The sequence below is a fragment of the Clytia hemisphaerica genome, unplaced genomic scaffold (assembly GCF_902728285.1).
Source record: "Clytia hemisphaerica strain Z4C2 unplaced genomic scaffold, Clytia hemisphaerica genome assembly, whole genome shotgun sequence".
Taxonomy (NCBI): Eukaryota; Metazoa; Cnidaria; class Hydrozoa; order Leptothecata; family Clytiidae; genus Clytia; species Clytia hemisphaerica.
Window position 1 is genome coordinate 1,875,803 of NW_027104356.1, and position 15,332 is coordinate 1,891,134.

General features: G+C 34.0%; 1 protein-coding gene across 1 annotated transcript; it reads right to left on the bottom strand.

The window, feature by feature from the left end:
* Nucleotides 1-5,442: 5,442 nt before the first annotated feature.
* Nucleotides 5,443-15,313, bottom strand: LOC136818240 (acid ceramidase-like). The gene is made up of 16 exons (XM_067074615.1): nucleotides 15,088-15,313; nucleotides 10,749-10,792; nucleotides 10,332-10,416; nucleotides 9,712-9,783; nucleotides 8,807-8,885; nucleotides 8,503-8,577; nucleotides 8,362-8,407; nucleotides 8,169-8,241; nucleotides 7,935-8,006; nucleotides 7,722-7,776; nucleotides 7,341-7,422; nucleotides 7,034-7,165; nucleotides 6,647-6,737; nucleotides 6,433-6,465; nucleotides 6,255-6,311; nucleotides 5,443-5,981 (listed from the first exon to the last, which is right to left on the bottom strand). The coding sequence occupies exons 1-16, from the start codon at nucleotides 15,139-15,141 to the stop codon at nucleotides 5,892-5,894; spliced, it is 1,140 nt and encodes a 379-aa protein (XP_066930716.1). The 5' UTR covers nucleotides 15,142-15,313; the 3' UTR covers nucleotides 5,443-5,891.
* Nucleotides 15,314-15,332: the final 19 nt, after the last annotated feature.

Genomic DNA, 15,332 nt, shown 5'->3' on the forward strand with positions numbered 1-15,332 from the left:
AAATCATTCCTTAACTGATTGTGCTTTTTCAACCTCAGATTCTTGGTGTTCATCATTTACCAAGTCGATAAACTGTGTGTTATCATCATACTCATCATAAAAGGTTTCTTGAGCTATCATTAATGGTGTCTTTTCTTCTTCTAAACATTTATTTACATGTTCATTAAGTTCTGAGATGCTGAATTCGGAATTACAAATGGGACATGGCAGTTTACGTTGTTGGGGTGGTGGTGGATCTTGATTTTTTTGAACAGTTTTTGATCGCTTGTTTTTCTTGGATTTCTTTGAGCCTCTTAAGCTGGAGATCTCTTCATCAGATTGAGAAAAACTTGATGATGATGATGACATTTCATCATGTTGAAGCAATTCCATTTGAAGACATACAAAAAGACATACTTTTGAATAGGGTTTCCCAAACCACTCCTGGTAACGATCCAACCTGAACGGCTTGTCTGTTCCTGGGATTGTATTAACAACTCTTCCATCGGAATAACAAAGAGAATACGAATCAGTTGGACAAAAGTATTGGTTCGTAAGAGAAATTTTTGTAAGGGCAGCATCTAAAACTGCATCCCTTGTTGAGTGTTCATTAACTTGAACATTCACTCTACTTCCACGTTCTTGAACAAAAGCACCAGCTTTTCTTTCATTATACCGACTTGAATCTTCACATCTTTTGAAGCTCCTTTCCGGGTACCATTTTCACGAGGGAGGCTATCACCATCATTAACTTGTTTGTCATTCTTCTTTGCTTTTTTTGAAAAAAAAGCAGTTCTTTGCTTTTCCTTTTCTTTTTTAAAACCAGAAAATGTCAATGGCACATTTCCTTCCACAGACGGTTCACTGTCTTCAGGAACTACTCGCCGGAGCTTTGCAGCACACTGGATGCAAAAGATGTCACCATCAAGTGGGCTTAAAGCCACATTTGTGACAACAAGCTTTCACTTGATCCGCCATTTTGAAATAAATATAGTCAGTCGGATTCATCGTTCATTAGGTTTTGATTTAATAAAAGGCACACAAATTACAGTTAGGCTCGACTGAACTGGCGCTTCCCACAATATTCTCCCGCGCAGGTGATTCCCAATTCTGCGTTTATCATCATTCCCGCGGTTATTTTGGGAATCACCCTAAACAATTTCTGTCTTGTCTCTGGCTGGGAACATGACAGATTTTGAGAACGCGACACTTTTGGGAACGCGACAGTTTTTGGGAACGCGACAACTTTTGGGAACGCGACACTTTTTGGGAGCGCGACACTTTTTCACGACATTTTGGGAACGCGACACTTTTTGGGGACGCGACAGCTTGAAAGAAATCCCGACAGCTTGAAAGAAATCCCGACAGCTTGAAAGAAATCCCGACAGCTTGAAAGAAATCCCGACAGCTTGAAAGAAATCTCGACAGCTTTCGGAAGAAATCGCACGCTGACCCTTCTCGGCTTCCATAAGATATGCCGTAACTACCGCCCTCACTCCGCCCCTACGGAAATCGAATCGCCCACAAACCAAAGTCTTTCTGAAAATGCACTCAAGCGTAAAAAGAAATCTGAGTATATTTGCGATGATAACTCCAGTAACTTTATTTTTTTTTTTTTTTTTTTTTTTTTTTTTTTTTTTGTAGCATAGTATTTGCAATGATAAAAAGATCTAAAAATAGTACAACGTAATTTTGATAAAGTAAAAATCTTTCCTAAACTAAAAAACATTCGCAGGAGTAAGAAGAAGACATTACTGTCTTTTCACCTAACCCCTTGAAGCGAAGTTTGTTCATTTACAGACTAAGTAGTGAAAAAAAGTATAAATGTAATATGGTTTATATAATAATAAAAAGAGAAAGAAGTAGAAGATAAAATTATTAACAAAGAGACATTTCGAGTTTTTACGATAGTATTAAAAATATTTCTCAATGTCAAGATTCATTATATATTTTTTAGTTGATTTATTGAAACATAATTTGGATTTTTCTGTGCAGGATTTTTTGAGTTCTTTGCTAAGAACATTATTCCACATGAATGGACCCCGGTATTTGATTGCAAACCTTTTTACGGCTAATTTCGCGTCCTGTATTTTAAAAGCATTCTTTGAATATCTTTTTTATTTGTGTTATATTGTCGGGAATTGGGTAAAAACGCTTTTGGGCAAGTCTTGGTTTTGACACTACTATAAAGAAATTGTTTGCAAGATATTTAATTGATAAATATAAGTGCGCCCATTCTTTGAAACGATGACTAATTGGAGCAAATTTGTTTACACCAAACATAATGCGCAATGCATGTTTTTGTTTACTATAGAGTTTTTTAAGATTAGTTTTAAAAGTACTACCCCATATTATGTTGCAATAGTTAAGGTAGCTATGAATGAAAGCAAAGTATAGTTTTTTTAAGGAATCTATGTCTAGTACCTGTTTAGCTTTATATAAGATACCTATATTTTTAGAGATTTTATTTTCGATGCTTGATATATGTTTATTCCAGTTTAGAGACTCATCAATTATTACTCCAAGAAAAGTTGTATCATACACACGTTTAATTTGAGTATCATTTATATAAAGAGATGGTAACCTTAGAGGTAGGTCATCTACTTTATTTCGTTTGCAAAATAATATATATTTGGTCTTTTTAACATTTAAGGATAGTTTATTGGCAATAAACCACTCGTTTATAAGGGTTAATTCATTATTTACGATTTCGAAAAGTGTTTTTAGATTTTTGTTTGAGCAAAATAAGTTTGTGTCGTCAGCAAACAGTATAAAGTCAAGTATGTTAGATGCATTGTGGAGGTCGTTCACGTAGATGAGAAAAAGTAGTGGTCCTAGTATGGATCCCTGTGGGACACCACACTCAACTGCTTTTGGTGTTGTAGTCAAGTCTCCGTATGATACACATTGCTTACGTCCTGTCAAATAGTTTTTGAACCAGTCTAAGTTTTTGTCAGTTACTCCGTATCGTTCAAGTTTAGCAGTCAGTATGTTATGGTCAACAGTATCAAAGGCCTTTGATAGGTCAATGAAGACACCAATAGTGAATTCATTTTTTTCAAAAGAGTCAGCAATCCCGTCTATTAGTCCTAGTAGTGCATGTTCTGTAGAGTGTTTTCGTTGAAAGCCGAATTGTTTTTGGTATAAGAGTTTGTTAGTTGTTAGATATTCGTAAAGTCTGTTGTACATAATTCTTTCAAGTAATTTTGAAAAACAAGGTAGGACTGAAATTGGTCTGTAGTTTCCCGGTTCGTCTTTTTCGCCACTTTTAAAAATAGGCGTTACTTTTGCTATTTTCATGTCGTTTGGGAAAATCCCCTGTTTTAGAGAGAGATCAAAGATGTGGTAAAGAAAAGGTTTTATTATCTCGTATGCATTTTGCACTACGTTGGTATCAACCTCATCAATGCCTGGACTTTTGTTGGATTTTAATGATTTGAAAGCTTGGTCAAGTTCTTCAATTGTCAAAGGTTCAGAAGACATATTTTTATCATAGTCTTCAATGTAAGATAACACGTCCTTATTAGAATTAGGTATTTTGACGCCAGGTTTTTACCTATCGAGGAGAAGAAATCGTTGAAAGTTTCAGCTATGGCGGGTTTTTGACTGAGAATTCGATTTTTTATTTTAATTCTTGTGGAAATTGTATAGCTGATCTTGACCTTCCGATTATGTCTTTGATGATATTCCAGATTTGTTTTGAATTCCCTTGGAATTTAATAATGCGTTTCGAAAATGATCTTTTTGGCTTTCTTTTTAATTTTTTCAAAATCTTTTGTAAGTTTTATATGCTATCATTATCATAAGTTTTTTTTGCTTAAATATTTTATCATAAAGTTTTTGTTTTCGCTTGGAAGATTTTATCAAGCCTTCGGTCATCCATGGAAAATTCAGTGTTTTTGGTTTGATCGTGATCTCTGTTTTTGGAAAATATTTGTCATAGCATCTTGTGAAAATTTCTTTGAAAATATGATAAGAATGTTCTGCATGATTGGTTTCTGTTACAAGTTCCCAGTTCATAGTTTTTAACGAATCACAGAATTTTTTGATTGATTTTTTGTCAACAAAACGTTTAGAAAAAATCATTTCGTTTTTGAATGTTTCTACATTTTTTGACAGATGAGAAAGTTTGGGAAGGAAGTGGTCAGATACGTCACACTTGATTACACCTGTGAAGTTATTAGTGATGTCATTTGTAATAATATTGTCGATTAATGTATTGTGTTGTTGTAATTCTTGTCGGCTTATTTATTGTCGGTACAAGGTTATGTTGAAGAAGAGTATTTACAAAGTTTTTAACGTGTTTACTAGTTTCACAGTGAAGAAGGTTAAGTTGAAATCACCTGGCAATATAAATGCTTTTGTTATTCAGATTCTTATTAGAGATGTGGTTTTTTAAATGTTGTTTAAATTTTTTTAAATTACCCGATGGTTGTCTATATACACAAGAGATTATAATATTTTCAACTTTATTTATTATTTCCATTGTTAAGATTTCACAATCGTTATCATTCACACTAAGAGTTTCATTACGTTTATAATTGAGAGATTCGTGCACGAAAATACACAAACCTCCCCCTTTCTTATGCGGTCTAGCTTGGTGTAAAACTTTATACCCCGGAATAGAATATTTAGAGAAACTTTTTTTGCTTTGATTTTCTTCGCTTTTCGCTTCATCCTTTTTACACCAGGTTTCAGTGATGCAAATGATTTTGAAATTGAAATTTATTTATCGAAGCAATGCTTATTGGTTTTCCTCAAAATCTTATTCACGCAATTGTTTTGTTCAAAATTTTCGAGACGTTGTTTATGCACAAATCGATTGAAGCGAAAGAAGAAATCAAAGTTTTGACATGTGAAAATGATACTTCATCACTTTCCTGTCACCCTTATTTTGGGATCATTTTGATGGATGCATTTTGGGGACGTAAGAATAAGAAAGATTGTCCTTACAAACAGAAAAAGGGTGTAATGTTAAATAAGACTCACACAAAGAAATGCGAGGAAGGGATAGATCAAGATTACATTCATTGGAGGGTTGAGCAAGTCTGTGAGAAGATAAACAGTTGTACGATTCCAGCATCTACCGCTTTCTTTGATATTTCCGACCCGTGTCCAGATGTCTACAAGTATATGGAATTAACTTACACATGCAGCAGATATGACATATCAACTTGGACTAGCAATCGTGTTTACTATTGATGCTTTCGCAGGAGTTTTTTGGAAAGACTGAAATTGACTACATTTCGAAGGATATATCTTATCTGTTAATGTAATTCTATAGTGGAAGGTAAAACGATTCATAATGACTCTCTAACCTGAGGACTTGAGTGAAATACAATACTGTCCATGGTGTGTTTGAAACTCATTTAGGAAGATACTGTCAGATTTGGCCCTTTAATGAAAATGGTCTACTGTGTTGTATGATACGAGCAAAATGAAGGAAGTTGACGTGTAATAAAATTTGAAAATCCGAACAATTACTATATCTTCTATCGTTATAAAATCCATAAAACACAATTTTGTAAAATAAAACGTCTCCCTCGTAAAATTAGAATAAATTATAAACATACTACTAAGGAATTGATTATCTTTCTGAGGATATAATTCTATATTGGAATATATTTAAACGGGTGTGAGTTTGCTCTTCGTTTCAGTACTGTTATGAACAATAAAAGCGTGAAAGTAGTTCTAAAGCTTAAAGAAATGTCAGTGCTCGAGTATCAATCGTTAAGATACAAAGGTTTAAAAAGTCAAAAGCTTTCGATACACTTCACTCGAGATTCCACGAATCAAAAGCTTGATGAAGATCAAAAATGTCTCATTAAATATCAAAAACAAAATCAAAACAAAAGTTACAAAATAAAATTACGAAAATAAAAGGACACAAAATCAATATTATTTCGGATGGTCTACCAGGGCCAGCAAGGATCGGGACAGTCTTGGAGATAAGTATCGAGGGAGCCAGCGTCAACTTGCATCAAGGCTGTGTATGTTGTTAACTATAAGAAGAAAAAAATACAATTTACAATTTCTGAAAAAGAGCTAACTGCATCCAAAGCAATAGTTCTTCAAAGCATTGACCATTAACACTGAGATTGCATCCCAAACGCAAAAACATCCAAAAAAGTCGTTAGCACAGTGGTCCTGGTTACCCATAACTCATAGAAATGGCATATTGTAGCAAAAGATATTTGATCCGAGAAAACGAGTGATGGTAATGATTGACCAAAGAATGGTAGCAAAAAGTTATAAACAGGAGAGGAAAGTTTTACCTTGTTGAGATTTGGTTTAGTAGACAAAACATTGAACAGTCCTTTCAAACCCATGCCCTAAATACAAGATAATATTTTTAGAATGATGATATATTTTTTGGATTTCATTATTACATTTTGTCATTTAGGGGTTCATAAAACAGTTTTGTGTTGAAAAACATTAGAATAGCAAACAAACCTTTTGAGTGACTTCATTCATGCACTTGTTTCCCTGGAGAAAGAATTTTAAAACAAAAAGTAAAGCCATCAAAATGATAGGAGATGGAAGAATAGCACTTTTCAATAGTATGTCGTTTTAAGGGTAATATGAGGGTAATGTATGTTGATATGGTACTAAAAGCCATTTGGAGATTCGAAGGATAAATCACAGATTAACAGAGAAATAGTCTCACAGGTGTTCGTCGGTCATCGATGAAAAGTGGTTTCTTCCAATGATCGTAGTTGGTCTCCAACAAGAACCATTCTCCTTTACTTTTGTCCATCCTGAACAATAATGAAAGACTGGTCACTAAAAGCTTCACTGTGAAGAGAAGAACGATGGTACATTCAGTTGTAGATAACTCAGAGGGAACACTAGGCGAGAACAGTTCTTCAGGGTTATTTTCTTTTTTAGTTTCGTTCTGAACAACCTGAATTAATCACAATATGAGGAAGGCTCAAATTATCATCTAGGAGGCAAAAACACTTCAAATCGAAAAATTAAAAGAGCTCTTCAAGAAGAGAACCTAAATTCGACCCAGTGTATTACTCGAAAGGTTGAATTTTTTATAGTAACCTACTTCCAAGTGTCGATAGCCTTTTGTCTGGACCTGGTGATGACAGTAGCTTCACCTGATTTGGTTCCGCCAACAATGAAGTATGCAGGTGCAAGCATCTCCGTTTTTGATAACATATCTACTGCTGTTTGGTAACTAAAAATGAAATTCTACCCATTTACGTTTCGCTAGTATTGCATGGTTACTACTCTTGGAAGGAGTAACTTAAAAATCGCGTAGTGTAACAAAATTGCCTCGTGATTGATAGAAATGGTTAACTTAGCCTCTACGATGAGAAAAAAGAGATTTAAGGTAATCGGAGTAGACTTACTCAGTGGCGTTTAGTAATGTGGTTCTGGTTAAAAATCCCATCCATTGTCCTTGAGATATTCCAAGCAACCATTCAAAAATACCTGGAAAATAATGAATGATATTTTCTCAAAAATAATAATTTTTATTCATTCAGGGTGCTGAGTAAGTAAAATAATGTTACTTCTCAAACATAATCAAACTGCACTAAGTTTCGAAAGTCTAGCTTTGAAAGGACCTTCAAGACAGGAACTGAAAACCTAAGACTATTTTCAGAAGGTTGCTCTTCTTCAACGGTTGATGTTTTGCAAATGTAAAGAGGGATCTTTTTAAATCCAAGATTTTCAAAACAAATCCTTATCCTTATTTTCAATAAAAATCAACAGAGTAAACGTTGACTTACCAACATATCCACCATCCAAGGCAAATCGTTCGTTCATTGTAAGTGTGAAGGTTTGCTATATTGGATGAAAAAAAATACTAAAAGAATGCATCAAAACAATCGTCTCTTAGCACTTCACTAAAAAATATATGAATAGTTAGGAAATCTCTCATACTTCAGAACGAAAAATTCCCTTCTTATTTGCCACGAACAGCAAGAAAACTCAAAACTTACAGGTTTGACAGCAGTCAGAATACCAATATAACCAGCAAAATGGACAGCTTTGAAGACAGTTTTGCCATTACTCTACAAATTTTAAAGAATTTCATTATTAAACTGAACTTTGATCAAAAAGATTCTAACATAGAACTTTTTTCCTAAATGAACAACACTTTTATTTGTAGTTGCTAATTTAATTGATTTAAGGATCAGAGGATGAAAATCGGATCACAGAAGTAATATTCTTACTTGATATTCAACATTTATCATCATTCGCCTTAGACGTTCTGTGATGGCCCAAGTGTTATTCTTGTTGTCCCAACTATAAGATAAAAAAACATTTGTTCTATCCACTAAGTCTTTTCTTTTAAACATTAGAGTCGGCTTTTAGAAAAAAAACTGAAAAGATTTTGTAATTTTTTGAAATTAAAAATTTGAATACCCCATCAACAATCCAAAATCAAGATTTCTTGCATGGTACAGCTTTCCTAAAATGGAGAAAACAAATTGAAAAATTTACCTCATATCAATAGTACCTACAATTTTTTGAAGATACAATTTTCACAAATTTCTAATATTTTACCTGATTCATCTTCTCCGACGATTGATGTGCATGCAGTGAAAATTTCATAGAAGATATTGTATAATATTGCCTCTCCTAAAGAAAGAAAAGAGATTCACCTTAAAAAATATGAAGAATTCAAAACAAGCTGTCATATTTCCAATTACTTTTTAATAATTAAACATCATTATTTCAATATAAACTGTTATAAATGAAATAAGTCACAATCGAATTTGAGTTGGCAATTAAAATCAAGAAGCTTAGGTGTTTTTAGGAATTTAATCCCATGAATGAGAAAGCAAAAGAGGTCAATGACATCCCTTACCAAGATTGAGTCCTGTAGCATCTGCAACACCCTTGATTTCCCCTGCATATGGCTCGGGCAGTCTTGTTAAAATACTGGGCTAGAGATAAAAATATCAAGAATATACTCTTTATATCAATAGCCATAGTCTGCATTTTATTTGTGTGTTACTTTCAATTTCGCAAGCAATGTTTTTGTTCTTTCAAAAGATGACTTTGAGTTGCAGATTGATATAGTCTTGTTTATATTTCATTCCAACTTTGTTTTGAAATTGAAGGTCAATCTATATTTAGCAATTATATTTTCTGCCTTAGCTTGCCCGCCTCTATGTTTTCCTTTTTTTTCTCTTTTCTTTTGTTGTTTCTTCTTTAACGTAATTATAACGACCTCATTTTAATTAAAGAAATTCGAATTCTCTTCAAAACAAAACGAAAGTAAATTTCTTTATAGGAGAGAGCAAATAATTGTTTGAATTTGATCAAATGAGTTATACCAGGTTACACTTTTCTATTTTGTTTGTGTGTAATTCCCAAATTTTCTTGAAGAATCTCATGTCATGTTTATATCTTATTCCTCTATCTATTGATAGTGAACTATTGTGGATAATAGCAGAGTCATCTCGGACGGCACAGGTGTGGTGTAATTTTAATATCAGTGCCCTATCTGATTATTATTGACTAAAGGAAGAAAATGACATCACAGGAACACAATTTAAAGATTTCTTTCCCAATATGGTTAAAAGATATGTCATTCTGGGTAGGGCTGAAGTGAAATTTTGGGAAGATTTCTGTTCTTTCAATTTAATCTTGATTTTAAGTCACCTTTAGTATCAAAAGGACTTTTAATGGTTACTGGTTATGTACATAGATACATGAGAACCTTGCAAATCAATAACTATAAGACAAACTAAACTTTATAATACTTACAAAGTAGTTATCAACAAAATTAATAACTTTGGCAGGAACTAAATCCTTGATAACACCAATCAAATCTGCCATCTGTAAAAGAATGAAGGGTCATAAAAGATTATGATAAACATCCTAAAAACAACATTAATATTTACAATACAACCCTTCTCACAGACCCACTGGGACCCCCTCCCACTTGTCCAAAATAAGGTCGCCGGTGGAAAATTATCCTCCTATTTTTGTCCCCACTGAAAATAATCAAATAAACTAAACCTCATTGTAAAGTATAATGCTATTTTTCCCACCCTCACTGAATTTTCTGACTTCAAAACAAAAGAATTGAAATCCCTAGATATAAAGTATGGGAATATCAATCCCCATAGAGTTTCAGTTTGTTATTTTTATCTCCACTGACTGAAAAAATCCTACCGGGTCTGTGAGAGGGTTTGGTGAGAAGAAGGTGTTACAATAAGTAATGAATGGAACTCCGACCAAAACAAGCTGGTTTAAAAAATGCCTGGAATTCTTTATTAGGGATGGATATAAATTGTGCACTTGCTATATAAAATAAAAACAAGCAATTAAAAATTTTAACATACAAAAAACATCCAACTTAGAGACATTAATTAAAAAGATACCTCTTCTTTGTATGGACCTACAATGTGAGGCCATCTTTCTTCAGGTGCAGAATCAAGATTCAAAACCACCGTTTTGATTTTAGAGCTAAAATTGATAAGAACCGAAAAAGAGAAAGTTTATTTCATTATAAGAAATCTTACATTAAGTACGAAGGCAGTGGAAAAGTCGTAGAATCTCCAGTTTTCAATTCATAAAGAAATTCACCAGAATAGCTTGAATGGTTGAGATGGACCATATGTGAAAGCTAAGTAATACCTATATCCTGTTAATTTAATTACTAAAATCACTCAAAAGAATCCAAGTACTAGACATGCAAAAATTATAGGATGCACAAAGATTTTTCACAATACAAAAATTACTAAACAAATTATAGAGTTTGTTGATTTATTATTATAAGATTTTGAATAACTACATACTTTTCAGGTGGAGGATAAGCATCTTGTCTACATGGCTCTTCAATCTATTAAAAAGAAAGGTCTTTATTCTAATTACAATAGTTCGACAGTTGATAAGGAGCATTTATTGGAAAATAGATAATAGTTTGCAGAGGGGTATGAACCCCCCTTAAGTTTATTTCATCGCCCTATATACCCATCCCCCAAATTTCACAATATAACAATATAACTATGTCTTTATAAACATCACACACTTTTGTGTTTTGGTGGTATATATATTTACTTTAAAACAGACTGTGATCATTAGTAAATGATAAGATTGGCTATCTTTTTGATTAGCTAGACTATAAGGTGGTCTCCTTCCTTATATTTTTTGTGCATATAATCACTTACTTATTAAAAAGGGGGGTGCAAACTAGGTAGATTTCAAAAGATACAAAAACTCAAAATGTACTTAAATGAACAAAACTTCTAAAAGGCATTTACCTGTCGGGGAAAAAATGTTTTTTATCCTAAATGTTACTTAATATTTGGTAAAAGCTATAAAATTTATGTCTTGATATATAAAAAATCTAATGTCAATTCCCCTTCATTTGGAAGTAGAAACTCCACTTTTGGTCAGGCTATTTCAATAGTCATTTCTTTACCATAATAATATGACTCAATATTCACGATTTTAAATGTTTCATCTTTACTATGGAAAGTGTGCTAGTAAAAATTTTCTGAAAAAAGATTTAAATGAGTGTTAGAATGTGGGGGCTTCGCCCTAAAAATAACACTTAACGTTAAAAACTTGCTGAAAACTATAGACCTGTTGCCCTCACATCCCACATTTCAATAGGGGGAGATGTTAGAACTAATTTTTTAAGCCCATTTGTCAAAAGTTGCTTTTGGGTATAAAAAGAAGAAAAATTCATGTAAAAACCCTGTGGTAGCTTTTTCAAGGTTGCCACGGGCAGGGTGCCACCGCCACTCCGCCAGCAAAATCGAAATTTTAAAACATTTTTAAAACATGGTGAAGTGACCCCTTGTTTGAGAGGTATTTTCATGCTGATTGAGAAAATCAATATTGTAAGGGTAAAAAACACTCTGACAAGAAGTTATTAATGAAAAACGGTCAAAAATTTGCGTTTTTAGCAAAATCCTCAAAATTTTATCAACTTTCTGGAATTACTTTTTGTGACAGTATTATTCCACTTCACAATATTGATTTTCTTAATCAGCATGAAAATATCTTTCAAATGAGGGGCCACTTAACTATGTTTTTGAAATTTTTGAAATTTCGATTTTGCTGGCGGAGTGGCGGTGGCACCCTGCCCGTGGCAACCTTGAAAAATCTGCCACAGGGTTTTAACATGAATTTTTCTTCTTTTTATACCTAAAGGCAACTTTTTACAAATGGGCTAAGAACCTATGCCATTTTTGCAAAATAACATCTCCCCCTAATTTCAAAGGTCTTTGAAAAGATTATACAAGCCAAGATGCAGAATCATCTAGAAGAAAACAATCTGTATAACTATAATCAACATGACTTTAGGAAAGGCCGCTCATGTCTTAGTCAATTGCTTCAACACACGGAAAGACTGACCCATTATCTAGATAATGGAAACAACATTGAAGTTATCTATTTAGACTTTAGTAAAGCTTTTGATAGAGTAGACAATACCATTTTGTTGCACAAACTTCAGAAAAATGGCTTAAAAGGTAAACTCCTCGAATGGATCAGATCTTTTTTGACTCATCGAACCCAGAGAGTCTCAGTAAACTCAACCTTGTCCTCAGAAATAGAGGTTATTTCAGGTGTGCCACAAGGGTCCTGGGAATGCTATTGTTCCTTATCATGATTCAAGATATTGATAACAACATCTTTCATTTTATATTGGCAGCGTTTGCAGACGATACCTGATTGATGAAAGAAATATCCAAACCGGAGGATGTTTATCATCTACAAAATGATCTAGACACTGTCTATAAATGAACAGAAGACAACAACATGCAGCTGAATGGTCTCAAACTTGAGCACTGGGAAAAACGACACACTGAAGCGAAGCAAAGTTCTCACAGTGCATGGATATACTGCACACTCAAATCAAGGAAAATTGATTTTATGGAAAGCACTAGCCATCCCTCATTTGGATTACTGTTCTCAACTCTGGTCATCCTGGAAACATGGTCTTGTCCAGCAACTGAAAGAAGTTCACAAATTGTTCTCACATGGCATTCCATCCCTCAGACATCTTAATTATTGGGAAAAACTAAAATCAGTAAAATTGTATAGCCTTGAAAGACGGAGATAGCATTATCAAATAATTTACACCTGGAACATTATGATGAAGGAAAAGGAGGCATTTCCTCAGATTTCCTTCCATACATCAATCAGAGATTGGGGAGAATTTTCAATCTAAAAACTGTCAATATTAAACAGAAAAATATCTGGAGGGAAAGTTTTTCCCAAAAGGGCCCTCGATTGTTCAACACCCTTCCCAGATCATTAAGAGATTTGACAAACTGCCCCAAAGAAGTATTCAAAAAACAATTAGACACCTTCCTTGCAACTGTTCTGGACATACCACTGCTTGGAAGAGCTGTTCAAGCAGAAGCCACAAACAAGTACAAACAGGTAGGTACAAAAACCATCCGCATGCGTGAACAAGATTGACAAAATTAAAGTGCATTTGTACATGGAATATGTTAAATTCTTTAACGAAGAGACAAAGACAGCCGATCTCGCTCTTAGAAGCAAATTTATAAAAGGCAATAAGATGCAAGAAGACTAATTTCAATTTTCGAATGTTCTTAACCCAGTTTGCAGAGTGTGGCATGTTTGCTTTTAGGGAAGATCTCAAGTGCACAACTAGAAAAAAGTTGAGTGCAGGTGCAAGTGCAGACAGTTTTTAACCCCAAGTGCAGAGTTCTGCTATTTTCTCCTCAAGTGCAGCTAATTTTAGCAATTGTTTGCTTTTTTGGGCCAATTTCTGAAGTATAGGTGCACCTTGTCTGGACAAAAATTTATCACGTGGGCTCTTCCAGTGTGGAGCTTGGTATTTCCGAAATTTTTCCTTGAGTGTAGCCTTGCTTGCCATATTCTGCAAACTGGTTCTTAACGGCATTAGCCTTGATCCCTCTTGCCTTAACGGCTAAATAATGCTGCTAAATAATTTGAAAATTATAGTGAAGAATGTGTGGCAAAACTTGTATATACATAAAGGGATTAATGAGAAAATAACCTAGCGTTTTCTGAAAGGTCTAACAAACTGGCTTAACCCAGGTTTTTGAAAGAGGAAATCCAAAATTTTGTGGCCCAGACTTGGCCTGGACATGGCCCAAAAAATATTTGGGGTATTTTTTCGTCCGGCCATACAACTTTTTATGGCCCATAATATGGGTTGTATTTTTTTATTTTCTAATGAAGACAGTAAACAATAAAACTTCATAATAGTCCTTTGCACTTATCGTGTACCGTAGGATCGTGTAATCTCGACATACGTCTTGCAATCTCGACATAGCTGTAGGCTGGTCTTTGAAATAAAAAATCAAACATAAACAAATACATACCAAAGTTATCAATCAATCACTAAATTGCACTCTCTCTCTCTCTCTCTATCACGTCACAGATTGTTAATATAATATGAGAAATGTGAACTGTTATTACTTATATTTGAAAAGAACACTTTAACGATGTAGTAATCACTAAAAAACTAATTAGCATGCTTTCAACGAAGATGCCCAAATCACAACAACATTTTGCACGCGATTTTTTAGTAGACCTTTTTACCGTGAACCGAAAATAATTAAAAGAACCCGGTTTCCTTATGAATTTGAAAAGGGACCGGGTGTGCTAGGTGCGGCGCATAGAAGTTTAACGCGGCCTCCTAGCGCCTAGAGCGTGTGCTTGCAATAAATAATAAGGAAATGGAAACCAGGTCGACTAAGCGCGCGAATTATTTTTATCACGTGACTTGAAGCGTAATAAAGTTGTAAAATTTTAATGATGGACACGAGAAAGTTACGAGGAAGTTTGCATGCGTTTCGTGTGTTGTGTAAAACTGCTTATAATTTGGCTGTTTTTTTAATTGAAAGGATTGCAATGTTTACTGAACTTCTAGTTTGATGGATGAACTTGTTCGATAAGAATGATACCAAGAATTTCATTCAAGGTTTGTTTTGATTATTTTACAGATCCGGTGTCGAGATTGCAAGACGTATGTCGAGATTAGACGATCCTACGGTAAGGGGTGTATTTGAGGTGTGTTATTGTTCACATTATCTTTCAGTGGTCTCTTGAAAATATAAATATGTTTTAAAGAATTATAAAAGAATAAAACATTCGCATTCAATTAAACAACAAAAAACTTTTTACCTGTGCAAAAACCGCTGAAACTAGCAGGAAAAAGGTAAATGCTTTCTCCAGCATGATGCTTCTTGGGTGTGGAAACGTCTTGGCCAAAAGAAAATGCAAGAATTTTATTTCCCAATACAATGCTTACAAATTACATGGTCTCATTTGTCACCTTGTCAACTTGGTTTTGTTTGTGTTGTGTATCACCCTTCGATCACATGATGTTCTCAAGTAGTTTAGATGTAACAAGCTTCCAAAACAAATGC

Excerpts from the sequence above, each read along its gene's own strand:
- LOC136818240 (XM_067074615.1), bottom strand. The coding sequence starts at position 15,141 with ATGCTGGAGAAAGCATTTACCTTTTTCCTGCTAGTTTCAGCGGTTTTT. Across the intron at positions 10,793-15,087 it reads TTTCAGCGGTTTTTGCACAG|ATTGAAGAGCCATGTAGACA; the intron begins GTAAAAAGTTTT and ends TCTTTTTAATAG. Across the intron at positions 8,408-8,502 it reads CGTCGGAGAAGATGAATCAG|GAAAGCTGTACCATGCAAGA; the intron begins GTAAAATATTAG and ends TCTCCATTTTAG.